Source organism: Dama dama, chromosome 11 (genome assembly GCF_033118175.1).
Source record: "Dama dama isolate Ldn47 chromosome 11, ASM3311817v1, whole genome shotgun sequence".
Classification (NCBI taxonomy): domain Eukaryota; kingdom Metazoa; phylum Chordata; class Mammalia; order Artiodactyla; family Cervidae; genus Dama; species Dama dama.
The window spans coordinates 5,430,476-5,455,619 of NC_083691.1; the positions used below are offsets into that span (position 1 = coordinate 5,430,476).

General features: G+C 55.4%; 1 protein-coding gene across 1 annotated transcript; it reads right to left on the reverse strand.

The window, feature by feature from the left end:
• Positions 1–4,381: 4,381 nt before the first annotated feature.
• Positions 4,382–19,076, reverse strand: PLPP7 (phospholipid phosphatase 7 (inactive)). The gene is made up of 2 exons (XM_061154380.1): positions 18,082–19,076; positions 4,382–5,671 (listed from the first exon to the last, which is right to left on the reverse strand). Exons 1-2 carry the CDS (start codon positions 18,530–18,532, stop codon positions 5,307–5,309), a joined length of 816 nt encoding a protein of 271 aa, XP_061010363.1. The 5' UTR covers positions 18,533–19,076; the 3' UTR covers positions 4,382–5,306.
• Positions 19,077–25,144: the final 6,068 nt, after the last annotated feature.

Here is a 25,144-nt window from a genome sequence, read left to right on the forward strand (position 1 = left end):
AGGCTCGGGGTGGGAGGGGTCAGTTCACACGCCCTTCGCCCACCCACAGCCTGAAGCCGGGGAGCACGGGGTGGATGGTGGGGTTCAGGGCAGGCTGCATAGTGCCTGCATACTTGGCGTGGGCTGGACACTCCTCCTGGGCCTCAGCGCCCCCATCTGTGAAGAGAAGCCACTGGGCCGGCCGGGACATGGGTAGGTACCCATCTGTCGGTTCCAGTCCATCCGCTCCCCAGAGGTAGCCCTGTGCCTGAGTGCCCAGCAGGGACACATGGTTCTTGAGAGGCGTGTCTTCCTTTCTCAACCCTTCCGTGTGCCAGCCTGTACCACACAGCTCTGGATGCTCCAGCTTTAGGCAAGGTAAGCATTATCCCCATTTTAGAGAGGGGGAAGCTGAGGCTCAGAAGGGCTCAGTGACTTAGGGCCCTTAGGGTCTGACTCCCAGGTGTGCACTCTTTCCTCAAGATCACCCTGCCCAGACCACCCCTAGCCTGTCCCCAAGCCCCGCTTGGCTCACCATCCCAGTGACCTTGATGAAAAAACTCGGGTGAACTTCTGTGTTCTGGGAAGTGATCACATTGTCCATGACAGCTGGGGGTGATGCCGGGAGGCAGGAGGGCACCGGGCAAGTTCAGGACCAACTCCAGGCTCCAGGAGGGGCAGGTGGGGGCCCGCAGGCCTGAGGGTGGGCATGGGTGGGAGCGAGGAAGCGGGGAGGACACACCACACTGAGGCTGAGCTTTGTGGCTACACAGGGGCCGGTGGATCATGTTCCCGTTTTATCCAACATCCGGTCTGGACGGGACCCACAGGGTCTGGCCAAGGGTGAGCCAAGACAACACAGGAGGCCGTCTGGCACAGTGGGACTGGATTCTCTGTTACAAAAAGGAAAAAGCTGGGACTTCCCTGGTGGTCTAGTGGCTAAGGCTCTGAGTTCCCCATGCAGGGGGCCCAGGTTCAATCCCCGGTCAGGGAACTAGATCCTGCGTGCTGCAACTGAGACCTGGTGCAGCCAAATAAATAAAAATAAATATATTTTTAAAAAAAGAACGATAGAAGCCATCCCACCCCTGTGCCCGACACTTCACCAGTCCAGCCTCACTCCAAGGTTGGTGGGGTGTCCTGGGTTTCTGTTTTCCAGAGGGTTCTCTGTTCCGAAGCCACTGGGGCCACTGGGGTTCTGATCCTGACTGCCAAATCCTAGGTGAGTGATCTTGGAGAAATGACTTTCCCTCTCTGAGCCTCAGTCTCCTCACTTGTGAAGTAGGGACAAGGTCATGACGAGGAATCAGCGCGATGAGGCAGGTGAAGGACTTAGGAAGCCATAAACCCCCTCCTGGCCTCACCCCAAGTCATGAGCTTGAATGCCAGTTCCACGGACAGGCTGATCTCTGAGAGCTTAGGAATGAGGGACAGAGGCGGAGGAGTGAAAAAAGAGATAATACCGGCTCCATACAGACTTCACCCTGGTAACCGAAGTGGGCACAAACAAATCGAGGAAACAACATGCACACACCCTGTGGATAGAGATTCTCAACAAATTCTTTTTTTTTTTTTTAAGCCGTGTGGGATCTTAGCTCTCCCCCTTCCCCCGCAAGGAATCGAACCTGTGTCGTCGACACTGGGAGTATGGAGCCTTAACCACTGGACCACCAGGGACGTCCCAACAGAATCTTTGTCTAACCCCATGTGGTGATATTTATTTTTTTAAGATATTTTTTGATGTGGACCATTTTAAAAGTCTTTACTGAATTTGCTACAACATTGTTTCTGCTTTATGTTTTTGTTTCTTTAGCCCCAAGGTATGTGGCATCTTAGCTCCTCCACCAGGGATCAAAACCACAGCCCCTGGACTGGAAGGTGAAGTCTTAAGCCCTGGATCACCAGGGAAGTCCCAACTCGGTGATATTTAGAAAGGGCTAGAGTAACGCCACGTAGGGTTTATCCCAGGTATGCAGAATGGGCTTACCATTAAGAATCAAATATTATGATTCACCAGAAGAAAGTGAGAGCGGCTGTTGGCTTCGATCACCGAAGTGCATTAACCACAGGTGAGCGAGCACACGCGCTCTGCGTCTCTCCAGGAACGGGGTGTCCCTGAAGGAATCACAGGCCCCTCCCTGCCCCCCATCCCTGGCTCTGCGCCTGCAGGTTCCCCCCGGCCAGCGGGATCCTTCTGGTATGGCAGGGTGGACCCTGCACCAGGCACCCCCTCGTGGGGAGCACCCCTGAGTCACACACGACCCCACAGGGACCCCTATCAGCCCCGTCTGGTAGCTCAGGACACCAGGCTCGGAGAGGTGACTGCTGTGTCAGCGCTGGCCCTGGCCTGAGCCCCCAGTGCTGCTAACACTTTGCAGGACAGGATGTTTCTCCCGGGCAAGCTGCGCACTGCCTCTCCAGGGAGATTGTCCTCCTAACTGTCTGTTAGGCACTTGGATTCTAATACCCACCCTGAGCTTAGGGGGTCTGCTGAGAGCCCTCCGTTCTTCAGAAAACCCCTCCTCATCCTAAAGACTCTAAAGGCCACCGCGCACCCCTGCAGAGGCAGAGGCCCTGGGGGCCCATTGGAGGCGTGGGCCTTGCATGGCTGGAGTGTGTCCCCTGTTCAAAGCTGAAGCCAGATTCGCCCCGATGACAGGCTCCCAGGTTCCCGAGGGTGGGGGCGAGGGGCAAAGGAAGCCACCCTCACCCCTTCTGCTCAGCATCGCATGGACGTGCCGCCCAGGAGCGTCTGTGGGAGCAGGCAGAATGTATTTTGAAGACCGCGGATCAGCCAGCGTTCAAGATTGGAAGTTGAGGGTCTTCATCATAGTAGTCATGTATGGATGTGAGAGTTGGACCATAAAGAGGGCTGAGCGCTGAAGAATGATGCTTTTGAATTGCAGTGTTAGAGAAGACCCTTGAGAGTCAAGCCAGGCAATCTTAAAGGAAATCAACCCTGAATATTCATTGGAAGGACTGATGCTGAAGCTGAAGCTCCAATACTTGGCCACCTGATATGAAGAGTCGACTCATTGGAAAAGACCCTGATGCTGGAAAAGATTGAAGGCAGGAGGAGAAGGGGATATCACAGGATGAGAGTGTTGGATAGCATCCCTGACTCAGTGAACATGAGTTTGAGCAAATTCTGGGAGATAGTGGAGGACAGGGGTTGGCCCTGGGGGACCGTGACCCCTGAGGGTGTGGGATCTGCCGCTGGAGAAGAAGGTATTCAGGCCGGAGGGCTGGGCCTGGCAGAGGGGGTGGTGCTCTGGGCCCTTCAGCAGCAGCAGCTGGTCCCTTAGACTGGCTTGGGCCACATCTCTGTCCTCTCCCAGAGGGGCGGCAGCGAGAGAAAGTTGTCTCTCCCCCAGAGGATCCTGCCTGGTTCAATCGTGTCTCCCTGAGATATTGCAATCCTGACTCCCAGCATCTACGGATGTGACCACGTCTGGACGTGACCGCGTCTTTGCAGACGTGATTAAGATGTAAGTTAGGATGAGGCCATTCTGAGTGGGGCAGGCCCTAGTCCAACAGAAAGAGAAGACAGACAACAGATGAGGGCAGAACGCCCCGAAATGACAGGCACAGCATGGAGTGACGTAGCCACCACCAGAAACCGGAAGAGGTAAAAGTGAAGGGTCAGTGGGTCAGTCACCCAGTCGTGTCTGACTCTTTGCTACCCCATGGACTGTAGCCCGCCAGGCTTCTCCATCCATGGACTTTTCCAGGCAGGAATACTGGAGTGGGTGGCCATTCCTTTCTCCAGGGGATCTTCTCCAGCTAGGGATTGAACCCCGGTCTCTTGCATCGCAGGTGGATTCTTTACAGTCTGAGCCACCAGGGAAGAGGTGGGCAAGGATTCTGCCTGGAGTCTCAGAGGCAGCGTGGCCCTCTCGACGCCTTGAGTTCAGACTCCTAACCTCCGGAACTGAGAGACAGCATGCTACGGTGGTTTTAAGCCGCCCGCCCGTGGCTCTTCCGTAACAGCAGCCAGGACAGGAACCCAGGGTCGGTCGGCACTGATGTCTACCTCCTCCCGCCTCCCCTGTCCTGGTACCGACCACGTCCTTGGGGGCAGGGTCCTGGCCAGCGGGGGGTGAGGGGGTCTTGGCCCCCAGGGGAGATCTCCATTGGCACCATGGTGGGGGCTTCCCAAACTGATCAGAACCAGGCCCCGGAGCAGAGTGGCCAGTGCAGGGCCTGGGGATGGAGGGAGCCCTAGCAGAGACCTCAGGGAGAAGGGCAACCCGGCCCTAGGAGCCCACTGCTCCCTGCCCACCTGACCCTGCGGCCTGACTGGGGTAAAGGAATCGGCTTCTACCCCCAAGTTAACAGGGACTCTCCCACCTGGGAACTTGCATCAGAGAAGGAAAAACACCCACACAGGCGAGATGTCTGCATGTCATCTGTATTGTCACGTGAATTGCACATCCGGCACGGCTGACCTGGACACGACCTATTAGGTCACACGGAGTCCGGCCCCTGGGGGCCAAAGCAGCACCGCCCAAGGCTTTCCGCAGGCAGTGGCCCGGACACCTGGTCTCCCCGGGCTCTGGGGTCTGGCACCAGGAGAGGCCAGCTCACGCCTCAGGCCCTTCTGCTCCTGGGCAGCATCTCCCCAAACGCCCCTGGAGCAACACAGTTCCTTGGAGGGTTGCTAGCTGTTCCATGAAAAAAGGGTTCTGTGGTCAAATAAGTTTAGGAAACAAGGATCAAACAAGGTTTGACAAGAAGCTTTTCTGCAGGACTTGTCAGAGCCTTTATGACAGTCCCGGACCCTGTGGACGTCCAGTGTGTATGCAGCATTGCCCAAATTTGTTTGACCACAAGACCGTTTTTCTTCCCAAGGCGTCTTGCAGGCTGGTGTCCAATGGGGCCCCCTTTGGAAAGCGCTGCCCTACGTAAGCTGTCGGTGACCGTTAATGGCAATGGCACCTGTGTTGGGCGGTGGGCTGTGGGTATTTCATTGGGCATTGTGCTGTGGTGAGGTGGGCACAGCCAGGAACTCAACGGTCGTGGTGATGAAAGGAGAAGACGAGACTTGGCCCCCCGCGTGGTTCTGGCCTGGTAGCCTCCATAGCAGAAGCCCAGCAGGGCTGTCCCTGTGGCTGGGCCCCAGCCCATCTACAGAGGGACTCAGAGTCTGATTAAGGGGGCAGGGGGTGCCCCGCACGGTGGGAGGGATGGGACGATCACTGGCAGGCCCACTGGACATCACCAGCCTCCAACCAAGATGGGGGTGAGGGGATGAGCTGGGGCGGCCCGGTTCCCCCCTCCCCTGCCAGCCACGTGTCCTCCGACGGGCCATCCCGCGGACGGGCAGCTCACCAGGCGGAGATGAGCATCTGGCAGGTGTTGGAGGACATCCACACCAGCTCGACCAGGCGGAACTGGAAGTAGCCGATGGCGAAGCCGGAGAGGACGTCGGTGATGTGGTGGCGGCCGATCATGACCCGCGACAGCCCCACGCACAGGGCCCAGAGCACCAGCAGGACGCGCAGGGGCACCGCGAGCACCAGGTGGCTGAGGAAGAACTTGGACACCATGGCCGCGCGGCTGGCGTGCCCGGCGGGGAAGGCGTACACGTCCATGGTGAGGTAGTCCAGGAGGCTGGGGCTTGACTCGAACGGGCCGCGCCGCTTGATGAGCTTCTGCACGCCGGCCACCGTCATGATGTCCAGGAGCAGGGCTGCGGGCGGGAGAGAGGGGGTCCCCAGGTCGTCAGCACCACACTTTCCCTCCCTCCTCATTGGGGCCACTCGGACCTCCCAGCAAGATTCCCACCTCGGGGCCTTCGCCTGTGGCTGTTCCCTCTCCCGGGAACATACTTCCCTGGGATGTGGCGGTGGTGGTTTAGTCCCTAAGTCGTGTCTGACACTTGCTACCCCGTGGGCTGTAGCCCGCCAGGCTCCTCTGTCCATGGGATTCTCCAGGCAAGCATACCAGGGTGGGTGCCATGCCCTCCTCCAGGGGATCTTCCCGACCCAAGGATCAAACCCGCGTCTCCTGCATCTCCTGCACTGGCAGGTGGGCTCTTTCCCGCTGAGCCACTAGCGAAGGCCTCCCTGGGATGTTCAGACAGGTAAAGGTGCTGACTGGGAGAGTGGTGAGCAGGGGTCTCATGGGCCACTGTGGGCACCTTGGAGAATCTCATCCTGACCAAAGGGGCCTTGGGCTGCTGGTGTTTCCCAAAGAACTTCACTGATGTCCCCTCCAGTCCCAAGAACAGGATGTCACCATACCCATCTTTTCTAAGTCGAAGTGAGATTCATGTGTACAATTGCTTCCCTGGTGGCTTGGACTTTAAAGAATCCCCTTACATTGCAGGAGACCTGGGTTCAATTCCTGGGTTGGGAAGATCCCCTGGAGGAGGAAATGACAACCCACTGCAGTATTCCTGCCTGGAGAACCCCACAGACAGAAGAGCCTGGTAGGCTACCACAAAGAGTTGGACACAACTGAGCAACTAACAGTAACTATTAATAGAATTAACCATTTTTAAGGGTACAGTTCAGCCGCATGTAGTGGGTTCGCAATGTTGGGCGAACACCACCTCTATCGAGTTCCAAAACGTTTTCATCACCCAAAAGGAAACCCAGTCCCCATCAAGCCATCGGTCCCCATGCTCCCTCCCCCAGCCTCTGGCAACCCCTGATTTGCCTTCTGCTCTGCGGATTCACCTGTTCCCTACATTTCATACAAATGGAATTATACATGTGCAACCTTTCGGGTCTGGCTTCTTTCTCGTACCATGATGTTTTGAGGCCCATCCACGTTGCAGCGGGCTTCAGAACTTCTGCTCCCCTCCGTCACCCTAAGGCCTCGCCGCGCTGGGTGCTGCGTTCAGCAGCTCCGCATGGGCTCCCATTCCCTCCCTCGCGTCATCCCTTCATGGAGGCGGGGCCAAGGCGAGTCTGTTTTGTTCACTGGCTTCTGCCCAGCATCAGACACAGAAGGGCAAGTCTCCACATGTTAGCTGAGTCCTGGCCTGGGGCAGAGGGGTGGGCTCTTTCCCATTTGGGGAGCCTTGGGGGAGACGGGAATCTCTGTCCATTCGGCCCCCACCAGCACCCCGCTGTGTGGCCTTGGAGAGGGTGCTCTGCTTCTCTGGGCCCTTAGCCGAAGGCCCCAAGCCAAGGCCCTGGTTTCACCCAGGCAGCCAAGGTGGGGGCTCACAAGTGTCCCAGAGACCTGGGTTTGAGTCCCAACCTTGGAGCCTGCTGTGACCTTGGGCAAGTCACCTAACTTCTCTCACCTCTAAGACAAAATCATAACTACCTGGCCTCCAGAGGAGGTGAGGCGCGGTGCCTGCAGGGTGACTGACTGTCCTGGGTGTGCTTGGGACAGAAGGGCTTGGGGGACATAAGAGGTTCAGGGCTCAAACAGGGATGTCCCAGCGGACCGGACGAGGTGGGCCCCCCCAGTGTCTGGCACACAGGGAGGGCCAGAGAAGGGTGGAAGATTAGTATCAAACGACAGATCAGAGCAGCCTGGTATTGTGGCTTTCCTGGAAAATTTACAGGAGATACCGAAAGTGTTGCCCTGCAATTGTTCTTGCTCAGAAACGGGAAAAAAAAATCTTTGGGAAAAAAATGACACAGTTGATGTTCACTGTAGAAAACTTACAGAATAGGAGAGAAAATAAATTTTAAATCGCCTGTAATTCTGCCACCCAGAGGTAGCCACCATCCCGGAACCTTCTCTCCACCTACAGAGCATTGATTTAATAAAAGCTGTAATGTGCTCCACACACACAGTTCTGTAACCTGCTTTTGAAACTGGCCCAGCTGCAGCGTCTGGGGTGCCCCGGGGTATTTATCTGGCGGTCCCTGGGCTGGACTAACACAGTGCTGCCTGGGCAGAACAGGACTCCTTTTTTCCTGCCCTCTGTAGGGTTGCTGCTTGCAGTCTGGGCTCTTGGTTGGGGATTTGAAGCCCTGGCCTCCCCGGGGTCTGCCCCTCTCCTTAGCCACAGGGCCAGCTGATGTCTGCCCATCCTGGACCACCCAGGGAGGGGGCAGAAGCACGAAGTGGTGGATGCAGAGGCTGCCGGTCCATGGTGGGGGGAGGAGCCTAAGGGAGGGAGCCCACCTTGTTGCATGCCCCGCCCCCTCCACACCGTGTTCCCATGGCAACTTGTTCCCAGGCACTCAGACCTTCCAGCATGCAGGCTGCTAACCCAGGTCGAGGCTGGCAGCATCTGGAGCCCACAGGATATGGGGGCCACAGTCCCAGCAGGACATAGGGGACCAAAAGGGCAGGTGGAAGTTGGAGGAAGGTGGTGGCATCTGACCCCCAGGGACCCTGAGCCCAACGGAGCAGCGGAGGGACGAGGCCAGGCTGAGAGGAGGCAGCCAGTCCTCTCCAGCCCAAAGGCCATTCCCTGACCTCGTGACAGGCTGTCTCCACCTGCGGAGGAGGCAGTTCACAGGAAAGGGGTTAAACTTGCAGGTTTCAGAGTCACAGGTGGGGTTCGAGTCCCAGCTCCTCGGCTCATCAAGTGCCTTCACCTGTTGGAGCCTCAGTCTGCCCACCTGTAACAAGGGTTCTCGCAGGATGAGATGAGCTCCTAGTGCCTGCGAAGTACTTAAAACAGCCCGGTACATGCTGGTCTAGGGCACGGCTGCTCTTGTTACTCCAAAGCCCCAGCCTGGCCTGAGCCAGCCTTTCAGACCCTGGAGGCTGGGCCTTATTGAGCAGGTGCACCAGCAAAAGGGCCTCCTCCTCTGAGGTCCCATCAGCGTCAAAATGATCTGGCCCAGGTTCCGAGACCCTCAGCAGCTGAAGGAAGGTCACAGCGCCCTGGGCTGGTGGCTTGGGGGTGGGACTGATGTGGACCAGGATGGGGCCCCTAGACAGAACCAGACACTGGCCACTAGGAAGATGTGGGGGGTGTGAGTGTGTGTGTGAGTCGCTCAGTCGTGTCTGACTCTTTGTGAGCCCTTGGACTATAGTCTGCCAGGCTCTTCTGTCCATGGAATTCTCCAGGCAAGAATACTGGAGTGGTCTGCCATTCCCTTCTCCAGGGGATCTTCCCAACCCAAGGACTGAACCCAGGTCTCCCACATAGCAGGCAGATTCTTTATAGTCTGAGCCATGTGGGCTGTCTATCTAATTAGTGACCAAGTTTCTCAGCTGAAAACCAGGGCTCAACAAGTTGGCAAATTCTCGCTGGCATGAATCTGCTTTCCCAGATGAGTGTGAACTTCAGCAGAGGTGCCCAGAGGAAGCCTCTGGGTTCCAGGAGGAGGGGCGGGGTGCAGCATCTGCTCCTCCCCGGGCTGCCTGCGACCAGGGAGCTGGGCACAGGGTTTCAGTCTGATGTGGAGGCTGGAGGCCAGGTGGGCTTCTGCCTCGCCGCCCGCCGCCCCCAGGCCAGGTGTCCCAGCTCTCCTCGAGGACTGTCGAGACCGATGGGCCAGGAATCGAGCTAGGCCCACACCTTTCAAACTTTTTTTAGCAGCAAAACATTTTTTCCCAATGTAAGACAAAGCTATGATTTTTCCAGTAGTCATGTATCAGTGGGATGTGAGAGCTGAACCATAAAGAAGCCTGAGCACCAAAAAATTGATGTTTTAGAATTGTGGTGCTGAAGGACTCTTAAGAATCCCTTGGATTGCAAGATCAAACCAGTCAATCCCAAAGGAAATCAACCCTGAATATTCACTGGAAGGACTGATGCTTAAACTGAAGCTCCAATACTTTGGCCACCTGAGGCGAAGAGCCAACTCATTAGAAAAGACTCTGATCTGGGAAAGATTGAGGGCAGGAGGAGAAGGGGACAATAGAGGATGAGAGGGTTTAGATGGCATCACCAACTCAATGGACGCGAGGTTGAGCAAACTCTGGGAGATGGCGCGGGACAGGGAAGCTGGCGTGCTGCAGTCCAGGGTTGCAAAGAGTCCGACATGCCTGAGCATGTACAATAAGCATCCACAGAGACTCAGGATGTGAAAGGATGAGAGAAGTAGCCCCATGGCTGTCACTGGGGCCACTGGAAATGGGGGACCCTCCCCTGGCCCCCGAGAGGCTTCTGAGGCTGGCTGTGTGCCATGATTTGAAAACCCCACATCTGGGCCTTTGGAAATCTGCTATTTTCGGCTGCCTCTGTCCCTTGAGGCCACAATGAAGTGAAAACTGCCCCTCCGCCCTGGGCCTTCGGGGTCCTTCATTCATTCTCTTGACCTGTAGGTCTTGGGTCCCACTGCTTCCTGAGTATGTGAGGCAAGGGCCAGGCCTGGGGCTGGTGAACCAGGCTGGCAGGGTGCCAGATGACGGGGCGGGGGCAGTAAGTTAGACAGGGGGCCTCTTTACAGGTGTGGTGAGCCTGCGGTCTCTCCCCCTACTATTGCTGCCGCTGCGTTTTGAGGGTTGGGTGTGGGGAGGTTGTGGGGGACGGCTCCCCAGCAGAGCCGATGGCCCTGGGGCCTCCCCGCAAGCTCCTCCCACTGCCCCCCCAGGCTGCTTGCCCCTCCCCCAGCACCATGGCCAGCCTGCTTGTGGCTGTGATTCTAACAGGTCAGCACATACCCTGGCGCCCAGAAATAGAAGCAAATGGCTCCGTCACTCAAGGCTCCGTGAATTCTGCTCACACGGCCGGTTGAGGTCCCTGACCTATATTTCTTTCTGGACTGGGAGGGAGGCAGGGCTCCCCGCCCTGTGGGGACAGGTCCGCTTGGGAGCAAGTTCAGGGGCCAGAACCGCAGCGCTGTGTAACCCGGGCTGGTGGCCTAACCTCCCTGGGCCTCCGCTCACCGCCATCGAGTAGGGCAGAGGCTGGGCCCGTGGGCTCCAGGATCAGAGGCGGGCCTCAAGGTTGGCCGCTTGTGAATTTCATGACCTTGGCACAGCCCTCCCTCTGAGCTTCCTCCTTTCGTTGATAGAACTGGGGGTCATTCCAGAAGCTACTCTGAGGGTTGCCTGGTCTGCAGGGAGGGCTGGGCCCCACCAACAATCTGCACTCCCTGCCCCTCTCACCGGGCGGGTGGCTCAGATGCCCTAAATGACCTCGCAGGAAGCACAACTGTTACCTGCGGTGCGGGTGCCTCAGAGGTGACAAGAACCTGCCTTGGCTCCCACTTTCTCTCCCACTCTGGTGGGGGTGGGGGCTACTGGGGTGGTCCCTCCTGGCCACTCGAGCATGGTTGCTCCCACTGAGATGCCCACCATGGGACCAGTTCAGCAGCAGGGCAGGGCGGGCAGGGGTGGGGGAAGGGGCAGCTGTGGACCCCGCAAGGAGCAAAAGACAGTGTTGACATGTCTTACTGCCTGGGGCTGGGAGGAGGGGTGGCCACTCTTCTGGCCTCTAATCCCCCATTCCATTCCCTCTAGGAACCAGAGAAACAGCCCAGTTAGCACTCTGGGGTGGTGTAAATCAGTCTAAACTTTCTGAAGGGCTTTGGATTCAGACTCAGAAGTCTCTACAGCAGGCCTCCCTTGACTCAGCCCTTCCATGGGTAGGACTGTCTCCCTGGGAAATAGTTAGGGATGTGCCCCACGATTCACGGTCAAGGATGTCCACTGCAGCATCCTTTGTGATGCTGAAAACCCCGCACCAACCCGATGCCCTTGAGTTGGAGACAGATGGGCCAGACTGTGGCCAAGTCTAGACGACAGAGCGCTCTGGGGCCGCTGCGAATGATAAAGCAGATGTGTATTTATAGCCACGGAAGGACAGCTCTGGGGTTTAAGTGGAAAAGGCCAATGACCACACCAGATTTACAGTAGGATAATGCTGTTTTTGTAAAATTAAGATGTAAATGTGTCTATACGCGGTGAAAAAAGTCTGGAAGGCACTACGCTAAATGTTAACTGTGCTTCTCAGTGGGTGGAAGGATGAGGCTCATTTTTGTTGTCTTTCTGTAATTCTGCATTATCATTTTTTTTTTTTTTTCTGATCGTGAAGGGGCGTGACTTGTGCGCGTTTTTAAAAAAGTTATTTTTACAAAAGGACAAATACTGCATGATTCCACTTTCATGAGGTCCTTAGGACAGGCAGATTCATAGAGAAGGTAGATTAGAGAATGCTAGGGGGCTGGGGAGTTAGTGCTTAATGGGTGCAGAGTTTCAGCTGGGGAAGATGAAAGAAATTTAGGAGATGGGTGGTGGGCATGGTTGTACAACTTAATGCCATTGAACTGGACACTTAAAAATGGTTAAAATGGCAAATTTTATGTCATGTGTATTTTAGTTATTTTAAAAATCAGTGCACTGTTCTAGAAGAACACAGCTCTGAGGAGGTGGGCAGTGAGCAGAGAGGTTGATGGAAGGGAAACCCTGAGAGGAGGCAGAAACACTCCAGGTATTTGGCACTGGGACCTCTGTTCCGTTAGTGTGAGCGGTGTGTGTGTGTGTGTGTGTGTGTGTGTGTGTGTGTGTACACATGGCATCTCTCCTGACCACAGCGGCCCTGCCTTCAGCCAGACACCCTGCCCCAGCCCTCGGTGCCCAGGGTTGGGGGGCTGACATGAGTGTCCCGGTCTGTCCCTAACTCCCCCTGGCCGGCATGACTCTAAGTGAGTTCTAAAACTTTGCAGGTTTCCATAATTCTCACCTGAAGAACCCAGATATTAAAGCAGCTTGATTCATCTCAGAAGACCATCTGGGTGCAAGGAAAGCAAAATTGTGGTATAGATAGAAGTCTAAAGGCACCAGGCCTGGCTGGGGCGGTGGGATGACATAGAAGAGGACCCCCCCGCCAGTGGCTCCCCTCCCTACAAGGGGGCCCTGACCCTGTCTGGGGGTGGCCAGAGGCCAACTGGAGGGATCTTTTCACAGAACCGTGCTGAGATGATGAGACGTGAAGCTGCAGGAAGGCTGGAGAATGTTCTCCCTCTGCGGAACTGAGCTGGCATCTCTAGAGGGAGTGCTCCCGACAGTGAGGGTTTGGGATCAGTCTAAATATCCATCAATTAGGCACAGGCTATGCAAGCCTTGTGGAGGGCTTGTCACCTAAGCTGTCCCCCAGAGCAGGGGCTGGGGGGCCGGTGGTCGGGGAGCTGACAGAACAGATTATTTGGGGGGTTGGTGAGCAGGGACTGCATGGGGGGAGGGGATGCTGTGAGATGCTTGTGGGGAGTTGGCCGGGGAGTGATGCTAGGCTGAGGGAGTTGGTTCTGGTTTCTGAACCCCTCCTGCTTGATGTGAAGGGATTCAGGGGGGCCCAGATGGGAGGTATGTGGCCCAGCAGGCCTGAAAGGGCCGTGAGAATGAGGCCAAGCTGGGGAAACACGGCAGGAGGTCATTTTAGAAGCAAAGAGAAACATCCAGAGGCCCATGACCTAAACCGTAGCAACGGTTATTCCTGGGGAAGGGCCTTAAGGGAGACACTCTTTTTTTTTTTTAATTAAAATTTTTTTTGGCCTCAAGGCATGCAGGATCTTGGTTCCATGACCAGGGATTGAACCTTCACCCCCTGCACTGGAAGCTTGGAGGATTAACCACTGGACCACCAAGGAATGCCTCCCTTGCTTTGTCATCTGTCCTGGTTTGAATTCTCCTTATCGTAAGGATATATAATGAAAAGCTGCTCAACGCCACTTATCACCAAGGAAGCACAAATCAAAACCACAATGAGACACCACTTTTCACACCCATTAAAACGGCTATTATTAAAAAAAAAAAGTGTTGGCCAAGAACACTTGTGGAGAAATTGGAGCTTTTGTGCACAGGTGGCAGGAATGTAAAATGGTATTTCTACTGTGGAAAACAGCCTGGGGGTTCCTCAAAAATTAAACCTAGGGTTGCCATTTGTTCCAGCAATTCTTTCCTGGGTGTACACCCAAAAGAAGTGAAAGCATGGACATGTACAGATACTTGTACCCGCGTGTTCAGAGCAGCATTATTCACAGTAGCCAGAATCTAGAAGCAACCCAAGGGTCCACTAACAGATGTTGGATAAACAACACGTGGTCCATCCACACCATGGAGTATCACTCAGCCTTAAAAAAGGAGATGCTGACACCTACTGCAGTATGGATGCACCCTGAGGACAGGATACTAAGGGAAATAAGTCAGACACAAAAGACAGATTCTGTACGGTGCCACCGACATGGGGTCCCTAGATGAAGCAGATTCACAGAAACAGAAAGTGTGGGTGCGGGGTGCTATGGGCCCACCGACACGGGGTCCCTAGATGAAGCAGATTCACAGAAACAGAAAGTGTGGGTTCGGGGTGCTGTGGGCAGGGGCAGTGAGGAGTTAGTGTTTCATGGACATAGAGGTTCAGTTTGGGAAGACCGTCAAGTTCTGGAGATGACAGTTGCTCAACAATGTGAAGTACTAAATGTTGTTGTTTAGTCGCTAAGTCGTGTCTGACTCCTTCGTGACTCTGTGGACTGTAGCCCCGCCGGGCTCCTCTGTCCATGGGATTTCCCAGGCAAGAATACTGGAGTGGGTTGCCATCTCCTTCTGCCAGGGATCTTCCCAACCCAGGGATGGAACCCAAGTCCTCTGCATTGGCAGGTGGATTCTTTTACCGCTGAGCCTCCTGGGAAGCCTGTACTGCATACTAGTGTACACTTAAAGAATGGCTGGAATGGTAAGTTCTAGGTTATGTCTATTTTACCACAATAAAAAATGACATAGAAAAAAAGGAATATATAGTTTTCATAATCAGGGACATTTCAATAAGGATTATTTTATAGATCAGGAAAATAAGACATGGAAACCATTTCCTACTGAGGATGGGCCCAGGGGGAAACCAGGATGGGTCTGGTGAACAGGAATGGCTCTGGTCCCCATCACCTGCCCTCTTTGGGATCATCAAGCCAGGAGTTGCAGAGAGAGGACAAAGGGGGGAATCAGGTCACATCACAGGTGCCTAGAGCTTGGAGGGGACCTGGATCGGCCCTGGACCTGGGACTTCTTTTGAAAATGGCAGTGGTGATGAGGGTGCTAATGCTCACTGCCGTCCACAAGCATTAACTGGCGTGGGTATGTGCCATGTGTAATTCTTCAGGGAAGTATCCCAGCAACCCATTAGACAGATGAGGAAAATGAGGCTCAGAAAGGCCAAGTCACTTGCCCCAGTTCCCACAGCAATGGCCGGGATGTTCCCACCCAGGTCTGGCCAACTCTGGAGCCAAGCCTGTGCCAGCTGCTGAGACCCCCTTCTGGCTTTGACGCTTCCAGAGTCTGTGCAACACATCATAGCCCCCGACAAGGGAGGCAGATTTCGGGGAGCAGAAAGGAGGACTTCCTCCCAGCCCAGCTGGGACTCTTCTGGGTCCAATGGCTGGAGCTCCATTTCCCAAGGCTCCTGAGCTTTCCCCTTTGGGGCTAAGGAGAGCCCAGGTCCCAACAGTACCATGGAGGCTCTGCCCTCAGGATTCTGCTGGATGCCTGGTGCTCAGAGTAGGCAGGCAGGACTGGGCTGGGCCCCTCATCCCTCTGGGCCCTGCAGTGTCCACGTCCACCTGCCACCCACTGTGCCTGCTCCTCTTGAATCCCCACCACAGCCCTGATGCCCCATGTACAGATGAAGAAACTGAGGCTCAGCGATGGGAACTGACTTGACCAGAGTGAGTAAGGGTCAGAGTGAGGACCAGGACAAGTCCATTCCAACCTCAGATCTCCAGGGCTGAAAGCCCCTGCCCCCATGCCCAGGGCCCCAAAGACTAAAGAATAGACTGATCTGTGCAGTTTGTGCCCCAAAGATGGTCTGTCATCCCTGGGCAGAAGGCAGTGTGGGCAGCCCCTTTTGGTGGGTCAGGTCAGAGCTGTGGGATCAACCCACCTTGGTTATTTGCTGCTTTCCTGGGCCCACATCCCCACCAAGAATGCAGGCCCACAGACCACCCCGCCTGCTCTGAGCAGTTTCTCTGGGCTGGGCTCTTTTTTCCTCGGTGGTCTTGGTACCTGGATACACCAGAAAAGGTGCTGGTAAAAGGGAGACCTCTCTGCAGGTATCTCCTCAATGTGGACTGGTCTGCTCGACCTGCAGGCCAAAAGTGAGCGGGAAGGCGAGGGGTTTGCAGCCTAGAGGACTTGTCTTGGTTCCTGGGTCTACCACTTACAGATAAGTGGGGTTGGACAAATCCCTCGACTCCTCTGAGCCTCAGTTAACTCATCTGTGTAGTGGGTATATTGAAATTTACATTATACAATCAGTAAAAAGATTTTAACATCATGAAATACAAGACATTCATGGCATAGTACTTGGTACCTAAGTGAAGCTCACTAAATGATGTTTTTAAAAACTGAGAAACAACTGTCCTTCTTGTTCAAGAAGGGAGATTTCTCGAATCCTGCTCTCTGTCCTATGAAACAAACAACTTTGTGTCCACAGAATCTGGTTGCTGGTAAAAGCCAGAAGCCTTGTCCTGACCAGCCAGAGTTGTGTCAGTTCCAGTCCTGGCTCCATCACTAACTAGCCCATGGTCGAGGGCAAAGCATCTTGGTGTGCCTCAGTTTCCCCTCTTTAAATGGGGAGCATAGCAGCTTCTCCCTGGGGGTTGTGGTGAGGATGACATGTGATGATGTGGTTTATGAAAAACCGGGCACATAGTAAGTGTTGAATAAATCACCAACACAGCTTCACCACTTCCAATATCACACATGGACGGACCATGCGGACGGGTCTAGAGAGCTGGGTTGAGAGAGAGGCTCAAGGACAGTTTCCCACACCCGTCCTTGGACACCAGGCAACCTGACCACACCCCTCCTTCCCAGTTTTCTTGAGTCACTGCTCTGTCTGAGTCTTCAACGGGCACTAGATGACGAGACCACGGTTCTGCACTGCCCCCCAAAGCCCCCCGGCCTGGCACCTGGGCCACCGTGCTCTGTCCCTCCATCCCAAGCCCAGGGCTTTCCGGGTGCCTGGAAAGAGCACAGGCCTGGATGTCAGGCAGGACTTGGTGCAAATCTCAAGTTCTGAAGTCTTGGCCAGGTTGCTTTATTTACAGGAGCTTCAGTTTCCTCATCTGTGAAGTGGGAACGGTAAGGGCAGCAGCCACGTTGTGACTGTTTATTTGGGAATAACAGCAAGTAACGTGGATCATTTAGGAACAAGAACAAGAAAACACAGATGTACCAGACCCGGCATCTCCTGCACGAACATCTGCTACTTCGCCCTCCCCACATCCCACCAGCAGCACACCCCAGATGCTCTGAGACCCGAGCAGGAAGACTCACAGTTACTGTAACTTCTCCTGGATGGCAGTTCTCAGGGGTCCAACCCACACCCCTTCAGTACCGGTACCCCTTGTCAGTGTTGGCTTGGCCTGAGCCATGCCCCCCCCACCCCCCGACTTGTGTCCCAAATGGTGGCTGTGCTGAGAAGGGCCCGGAGGTCAACACGGCCCAGCTTGGAGGGTGGCGGCAGAGGGGCCCGAGCACCTGGGGGATCTGGAGGCGCCTGGAGGGTGGGCCAGACGGGGGCTGGGCATCACCTCCTGGGTAGAGGGGAGGGCCTGCCTTCCACATAGGCCCACGTGGCACCTGGCACAGGGCAGTGCTCGACCGAAAGACGCTGGTGGCAAAGACTTTGCAAACAAATCAGAGCTCCCCAGGTCCTCTCCTCCAGCGACTCCCTGAGGGAAGGGGCAGGTAAGCACTCCAGGAGGTCCTGAGCGGGTGGGAGCCCCAGACTGGACCCCTGCACCCCCCAGGGATCCCAGGGGGCTTTCAGGTTCCCTGAGTCAAGAAGGGTGATGGGGGAGGGTGGGCAGCTCCCAACTGCTGCCTGCAAGCAGCCTAGGAACTCAAGGACCAGTCCAAGGGACAGGAGTGACATGGTTAGATACCCCACTCCAGGGCACCCGCCAGACTCCTGGACATGTCCCTCAAGGCCTCCAGCACCCCTTGCAAGTTGCTTCTGGGGCAGCAATGTGCTTTGCCCAGGGCAGGGCTCTTCCTCAGAAGTTCCCGCTGGGGCTCTGCATTCTCAAGGCCCCTACCTTGCAGTCTGGACATCCTCAGCTCCCTCTTTCCCCAAGCTGGAGGCTTGCCTGTTTCTGGGGCACCCTTCCTGCTAACCTCATTAGACTGTCCTTGTCGGTTTCTGAGGGGTCCCGCTGGCCCGGGCATGGGTGGGGTGGGTTTGGTTCCCTCCCCGAGGCCCGGCAGGGTGGGTGGTGGACGATGGGCGGGCACACTCACCCAGAAGCAGGTTCATGAGCACCTCCTGGCCGGCCAGCGTGCTGCTCTTCACCAGGCAGAGGATGGTGCCCCCGATCCAGGGGACGCCGTGGCCCGTGATGCCAATGAGCTTGACCATGGAGCGGGCGCTGGCCCAGGATGCGGCCCGGCCGGCGCATACCCCCAGGCGCTTGGACATGCAGATGTCAATGGCCAGCAGAGAGTTGAAGGCGATGCCCTTGAAGGAGGGGTTCAGCTGCATGCAGTCCTCCTCGGGCAGCTGCTGGGACTGGCGCCGCTCGCGGGCCCCGTCCCCAGGGGCTGGGGGCTGCGGTGAGGGGCCCGAGGCCTTCCTGCCCGAGCTTCGGGGCTCCGGGGCCCCCTTGGGGGGCTGATTCAGGGACAGGAACTCGGCCCGGTTGAGGACGTTGCTGCGGTCCCGGGCCCGGGCCCGGCTCTGGGAGGCGGGCATGGGTGACGATCGCCCGCCGAGGGCCGCTACCAGCCTGGCTGCGAGGCCCTTCTCCCCTGAAGACGGGAGCGCCCGGAACCGCCCCTGCTCTCTGCCTCCCTGCCGGCTCCTCGGCAGCTGTTAAATATAGAGAGCAGGCCTGCACATGGCTGTTTACCTCCGGCTGCCACCGGGCTCCTGGGGAATGTCAGTGCCAGCCGGGCAGCCAATCGAGGCCCCCAGTGCCGGCCAGCGCCAATGGAGCCACGGGAAGGCGTCCACAGCTGGGGCCTGGATGCCTTGGGCCTGGGCTATTTAAATCTCCCAATGGCTCGCTCTGGGGGCGACCTGGGGGACTCTGGGAAATGTAGTCCTCCTACAGGTCTGGCCTCGGCTGTGCCCCGAGCCAGAGGCCCAGAGGTGGGCCCCTGACTCACCCCTGCTTTGACCAGCTTCCATCTGAGCAGCCCAGAGCCCGGGGAGCCAGGCCCACCTACCCCACTGGCCTGGACGGCTTGGATCTGGTCCCATGGACCAGACAGCGGAGCCCAGGCCAGAGGCTTCTTCGGGCACCTGATGGGGTGGATGACGTCACTGACAGCGTCATTCTGGGTCCACTGGGGGCGGGGCTGAGCCCAGCCCCTCCCCTCCGTGCTAGCATTTCGTTAAACTGGCAGGCTGAGTTTTGACATTTTTCAATTAGTCTTGAATTTGGCTTCAGCACAGGACTGTTCAATCCGTAAGACTTGATTTCCATTGGAGGGAGGGGTAATGAATTGGTTGGTAATGGATCTGCCCCTTGGAGGTGGCCTCTGCTGCCTGGAGCTTTGTGGAGGATGGGATCACTGTAGCAGCTTCAGGCAACCTGTAAATAGTTCCTGGTGCCCCGTGAGGTGCCTGGAGCTGTAGTGAAGGGAACACATCACGTGCGTCCCTGTCCCCCGGACAAAGTCATAGTTCAGCAGGGATTAAATGAATGACATGTGTGAATGATTGCAAGCATCATGCGGATGTGTTTCAGGATCATAGAACAGGGCTCCAGGCCTGGCCTAGGGGTCCTGGGGGGCATTCCCCTGGAAGGAAGAGTGGGTGAGAGCTTCTGGGTAGGGGGGAGCCTTCCTCCTGCCCGCTGTGAGGTCTGGGAGCCCTTGTGGCGGTACATGGACCAAGAGGGCAAGAGAGGCTGCCAACCCAGAGAGAAGCAGGCCAAGAGGGATTTGAGTTGGAGGATTCGGGGTTTGAGTTGGGGCTCCCTGGCTGAGGAAACCAATCTGACAGCCCTTTAAGGGCTGACCCGGCCTGGGCTCAAATGGAAGCCGCTGGTGTAGGGCAATCAGCAGAGTTAGAAGTGAATGCCCTGGTGTCATGATGTATTATAGCAGCCAAGGCCTGGGATGAAGACGGGATTCCTTCCGAGCATGGAGCCCCCTCCCGCCCCTGGGAAGCCCCAGGCCCACCCTGCAGCCCCCCAGGGAGCAGGTCCACAGACTCCCAAGGACAGGAAGCCGTCTGGGTGGGGTGTGTGCTCTCTGGTCACGTGGGACCAGCCTGGGGGCTCCAGAGTCAGACAAATGGGAGATGACCTGGGGCTCTGCCACCAACTAGCCGCAGGACCTCTAGCAAGTCACTTGGCCTCTCTGGGCCTAGTCTTTTTTTTTTTTTTTTCCTCTCGTAACACAGGAATACTAGTGTCCACCTTCCAAGGGCTGTTGTGAAGTCAGTGAGTTGATGTCTCACTGATGTAAAGTGCTGAGCAGGGCAGCTACGCTGCCACGGAGTGAGCCTTCAAGCCTCCGGGTTAGGAACTGGTCTGTTTAACAAATGAGACAAAGACCTCTCTCCCTCTGAGTGACTCTTTCAGAAGCACCCACCCGCTCCCTCAAGGTCTGGCCCCTCCTCCATACCTGGCTGGTGAGAAGCCAGACATCAGGAATCCTTAGTCTGAGGTTCCTTGTGGATTCCCTGGCACTTCTCTTCCAGAATGTTCCACTCAGACCATGCAGCCACAGAAGAGGATGTCCCAGACTGTGTCACATCCCACCTTCTTGGGTGTGGCCATGCAGACCTGTGCGGCCCCACCCTGAGCCTGGACAGATGCGCGTGCAGAGCGCGTGGGGAGTGGGCAGTGCACTGTGGTCTCTCTGTGTTCTAGCTTATTGACACCATGTAACCAACCTTCCGGCGAAGTCATGATATCATGCCCACTTTACAGATGAGGAAGCTGAGGCTCAGAGGGGTGAAACCCAGAAGAGGTGAGGCCCAACTCCCAAGAAGTCCCTGGGGCCTCCAGACTCAGATGCTGCAGACCACAGGGACTGGGATGTGCCCACTCAGCTTTCCACCAGGGCATTCACCCCACTCTTCCCAGGTGGGGCCCATGATCCAGGCTGACCTCAGGAGGGGAGGAGGAGCCCAGCCCAGAGATGGGCTATTAATATCCAGAAGCCTGTGTCAGCATCTTGCCCTGACAAGAGCTGCCGGCAGGTTCCCAGGGCTGCGATGAGCTCCATGCCGGGGAGGGCCATGGAGTCTGACTGGACTTCAGCCCAGGAGTGGTGAAAAATGGGATTTGGATTGGGTCAACCCTGGGTTCAAACCCCAGCTCAGCTTCCTCTACTTTACCAACCACAGGCACGTCCTGCCAGTACTCCTGGCCTCTCTTTCTCCCCCAGGGGGCTCACTCAGAGTGAGACCTGCCCCTCCATCTGTAAGTTGGGGTGACCCTGTTCACTGTCTCAGGCAACTGAGAAGCAGGCGCCATCGCTTTATGACCACCTACCACAGGCTACACCGTCCCACTTCTCAAGCGTCTTAGAATTCATCCATCCCTTGAATTGATGCTTTCATTGATCTCTTCCTGCTTATAGTTTCTGTATAGTTGGGGAGAGAGTATATACACCTGTTAAATAACTAGCCAGATTCCAAAACAATGTATTTTTACCCATAGCCTTATTTTTTCTTATTGTCAAATGTTTACAGTCTTACAGCAATAAATTCAATGAATACAGATGATATAATATAGGTGGAACCCTGGACTTCCTTGGTGTTCCTGTGGTTTAGATTCTGTGGTTCCACTGCAGGGGGTACAGATTCCATCCCTGGTCAGGGAACTACGATCCTACATGCTGCATGGTGCTGCAAAAAAAAAAAAAAATATATATATATATATATATATATATATATATATAATTCTATTGCCTGGGTGCCATGACTGTTAACATGAGAATGGTCAGGTTAGACAGGAATCCGCACTTCTCATTTCCAATTATTGAAATGTTTTATGACAACCACATATTACTTTAACAATCAGAAAGAATATCTATTAAACTGTATCTATGTATAGCAAATGCAGAGATAAACAAATATGCATTTAAAATATGACTGTATTTATATACCCTTTTAACCCCTCCCTTTTCTTTTTTTTTTTTAACCCCTCCCTTTTCATGTAACAATGCAGACCTGGCAACGTCTCCGTGATAATCCATCAGTTTTCAACGACTGCTTGGTATTTTGTCATGTGGATGGGCCAAACTTTGTAGAAGCAATTCTTTGTTTTTAGACATGTAGACTGCTTCTATTTTGTGACTATTCAAAACTATTAAGTACTAGGTGGCATAGCCATCCTTACACATACACCCCTGTGCACCTAGGCAGAATATAAATAAGTGGCTACAGCAGCAAGTACCAGATAAAACGGTGTGTTTGGATGCAACCCCGTGAAATCTGATGGGTCAACCTAAGCCACCTACTGCAGTGCCCAGACCCAGAAAACCAGGACAAGGTCAGAGACACTTCTAGCCAACATGGCAAGTCTGACCACACTCTTGTGTTAGAGCCGAGGAAGAAAAGGCTAGAGTGGTGACATCACCTATGAGGCCACAGAGCTGATCAAGCAAGACCAGAGTTAAGATGTGGGCTGGCTGATCCCTATAACTCTGAGCCAGAAGACTGTCTTCCCAGCCATGAGTTTTTCTGTTTCCCGCATTTTTTCTGTTCCCTACCTACTTGGTCTCATCTATCACTCACTCATTCACTCTTGGAACACTTGATTTTTTTTTCTGACTTTGTGGCAGGAGGGATCTTAGTTCCCTGACCAGGGATTGAACCTGTGCTCCCTGCACTGGAAGCACGGTGTCTTCACCACTGGACCACCAGGGAAGCCCCTGGAACACCTTTCGGGGTCTGCCATGTGTCAGGCCCCCCTCCCCACGCAAGGCCAGTGGGAAGTACAAAGATGGCCGCATGCCTGCAGACCACCTGGCCTCTCCGAACCATTGCCTCACCTGGCCCGTGGTCCATATGACTTCTTTCTTCTGGCACTGTCCATTACTGAGAGAGGAGTCTGTGGTGTACAATCAAGTGACTCGGGACTCAGCCTAAAGTCCTTGCCCCAACTGCTTGGCTACACTGCCTGTCACTTGAAGGCAGGAGAGGTTTTCTGGCAACATCCTGGGGTCTAGAGCTGTTTGTACATCATAGACACTTGCTATTCATTGTCTTTAAATGTTCAAGATAGATCCACTACTAATAGTGAGCATATTTATCATTAACTTGTACTTAACATTGCTCCTTGGCAGACTCAGAACTAAACGTTTGTCTCAATTGTTACCGAAATTTCATAGACAGGATTTTAGTCCCCAAGGCATAAATGACAACACCAGAGCTCAGAGGTGAAGGGATTCTCTCTGAATCATGGCGTGAGCCAGCGGGGTACCTCGGGGTTCAAACGTCACCCCGATACCCCGTACCCTCTCCTGCCCTTTGATTTTCTCCTTGGTCAGTTTCCTTTCCAACACATCATACGCTTACTTACTCTGCCTGGGCTTAGCACCTGTGTCCTCCTAGCAGCGTGTGAGCCCGTGCGGCAGGGCCTGTTGTGTTTGCTCCTTTGGGGGCGTAGGTTGTACAGGGAGCCTGGAATCTGGCTGGTGCTGACTCTTTACGATCCCGTGGACTGTAGCCCACCAGGCTCCTCTAGCCTGGGATTCTCCAGGCAAGAGTACTGGAGTGGGTTGCCGTTTCCCTCTCCAACGATCTTCCGGACCCAGGGATCGAACCCACATCTCCTGAATTGGCAGGCGGATTCTTTACCACTGAGCCACTTGGGAAGCCCATCTGGCACCTAGTAGGAGCTCAATAAACGGATATGGAATGACTGGCTGACTGGGCTCTGATCTACAGATCTTGCCCCCAGAGATGGATGGCCAAGAGAAGGCGGGCTATTTGGGGGTGATGACCCCAAAAAGAGGAGGGGAGGGGTGAGAAGCTCCACTCTAGGCAGAGGCAGAGCTGGAGGGGAGAGTAGGGGAGGGGCAGCCTTGCGAAAAGCATCTTTCATCACCGCCTCCCCCGACCTCGCCAGCTCCCGCCCCGGATCGCTTTATCAGTTCGCATTTCCAAGGCCGCTCCTGGGCTATTTCGGTCGGGAAACCTGATCCTTCGCTGGGTTTATTTTAGCACCTTGGAGAACTCCCAGTGCCGCACCAGATCCGAGGCCGCACCCAGCCTGCTGACCACGCCTCCGTCCCCGTCGCTCTCGGCTGCGGGGCGAGCGCGGGGGGCCGGGCCGAACAAGCCTCCGACGCGCGGCGCCGGCGTCCTCCTGCACCTGCGGCGCGCGGGACGGTGATGCCCACCCTCGCCGCCGCGAGGATGCCCGGGCGGGGGGTGCCAGGTGACCGGGTGAAAGGCGGGGCACCTGTGCTTGACCTGGGCGCCGCTGCTCCCTCCTGAGGGGACGGGGTGCGTTCGAGACACCTGCGAAGGCGTTTGTTGCTCCGAACTGCGGCTCCGATGGCGAAGCCGGGGATGCGGACTGGCCCTTGCGCGCCAGGTTGGGAGAAGCAAGCCCTCCCCCACCCTTCCTGCTGTCCATCCCACTGGCTCATTAACGATCCTCTCCAGCCCCAAATAACATCCAGCACACAGACATGCACACTCACATACGCCCCTACGGCCCACCCACTCACACCCCAAACGTGCTCCCCCCCTACACTCACCGTCACACACACATCCACACATCTGCACAGACACACACTCTCACCCACAGACACACAGGCTCACATCCACCTCCATAGACAGGCATGAACGCACACCATCATGCACACTCACACAGACATACACTTGCACAACCAGCAAACTGCCCTCTGCACTCACAAACACTCTCACATATATTGTCATACAAGGCACACACCTCCATACACAATATACACACAATCTCATCTACACCCACACCACTTGTGGTCACTCACACGACTACACACCTCATACACACGCCCACTTGGACACACAACGTATACACAACTGTCACATATACCCTCACACATACAAACTCACACTGTCACACACACTCATTTACACAGTCACCCGCACACTCTAACTGCCTCATACAACATCACAACCCTCACACCCCTGGAACATGCATCCTTCACCCTCCCCTCCCCAAGCTCACTACTGGACACGCACATCAAAGCAACTTACTCATACACATCCTAATTTATAGCAGTCAATACTTACTCATGACTGTTTCGAGTATGAATTTGTACCATTTATTATTCATATTAATACCTCTATTCATCATTCTTGGCATCTCCGGGGCCCACGGGGATGTGAGTGCTGAGGGGAGCAGGTCTA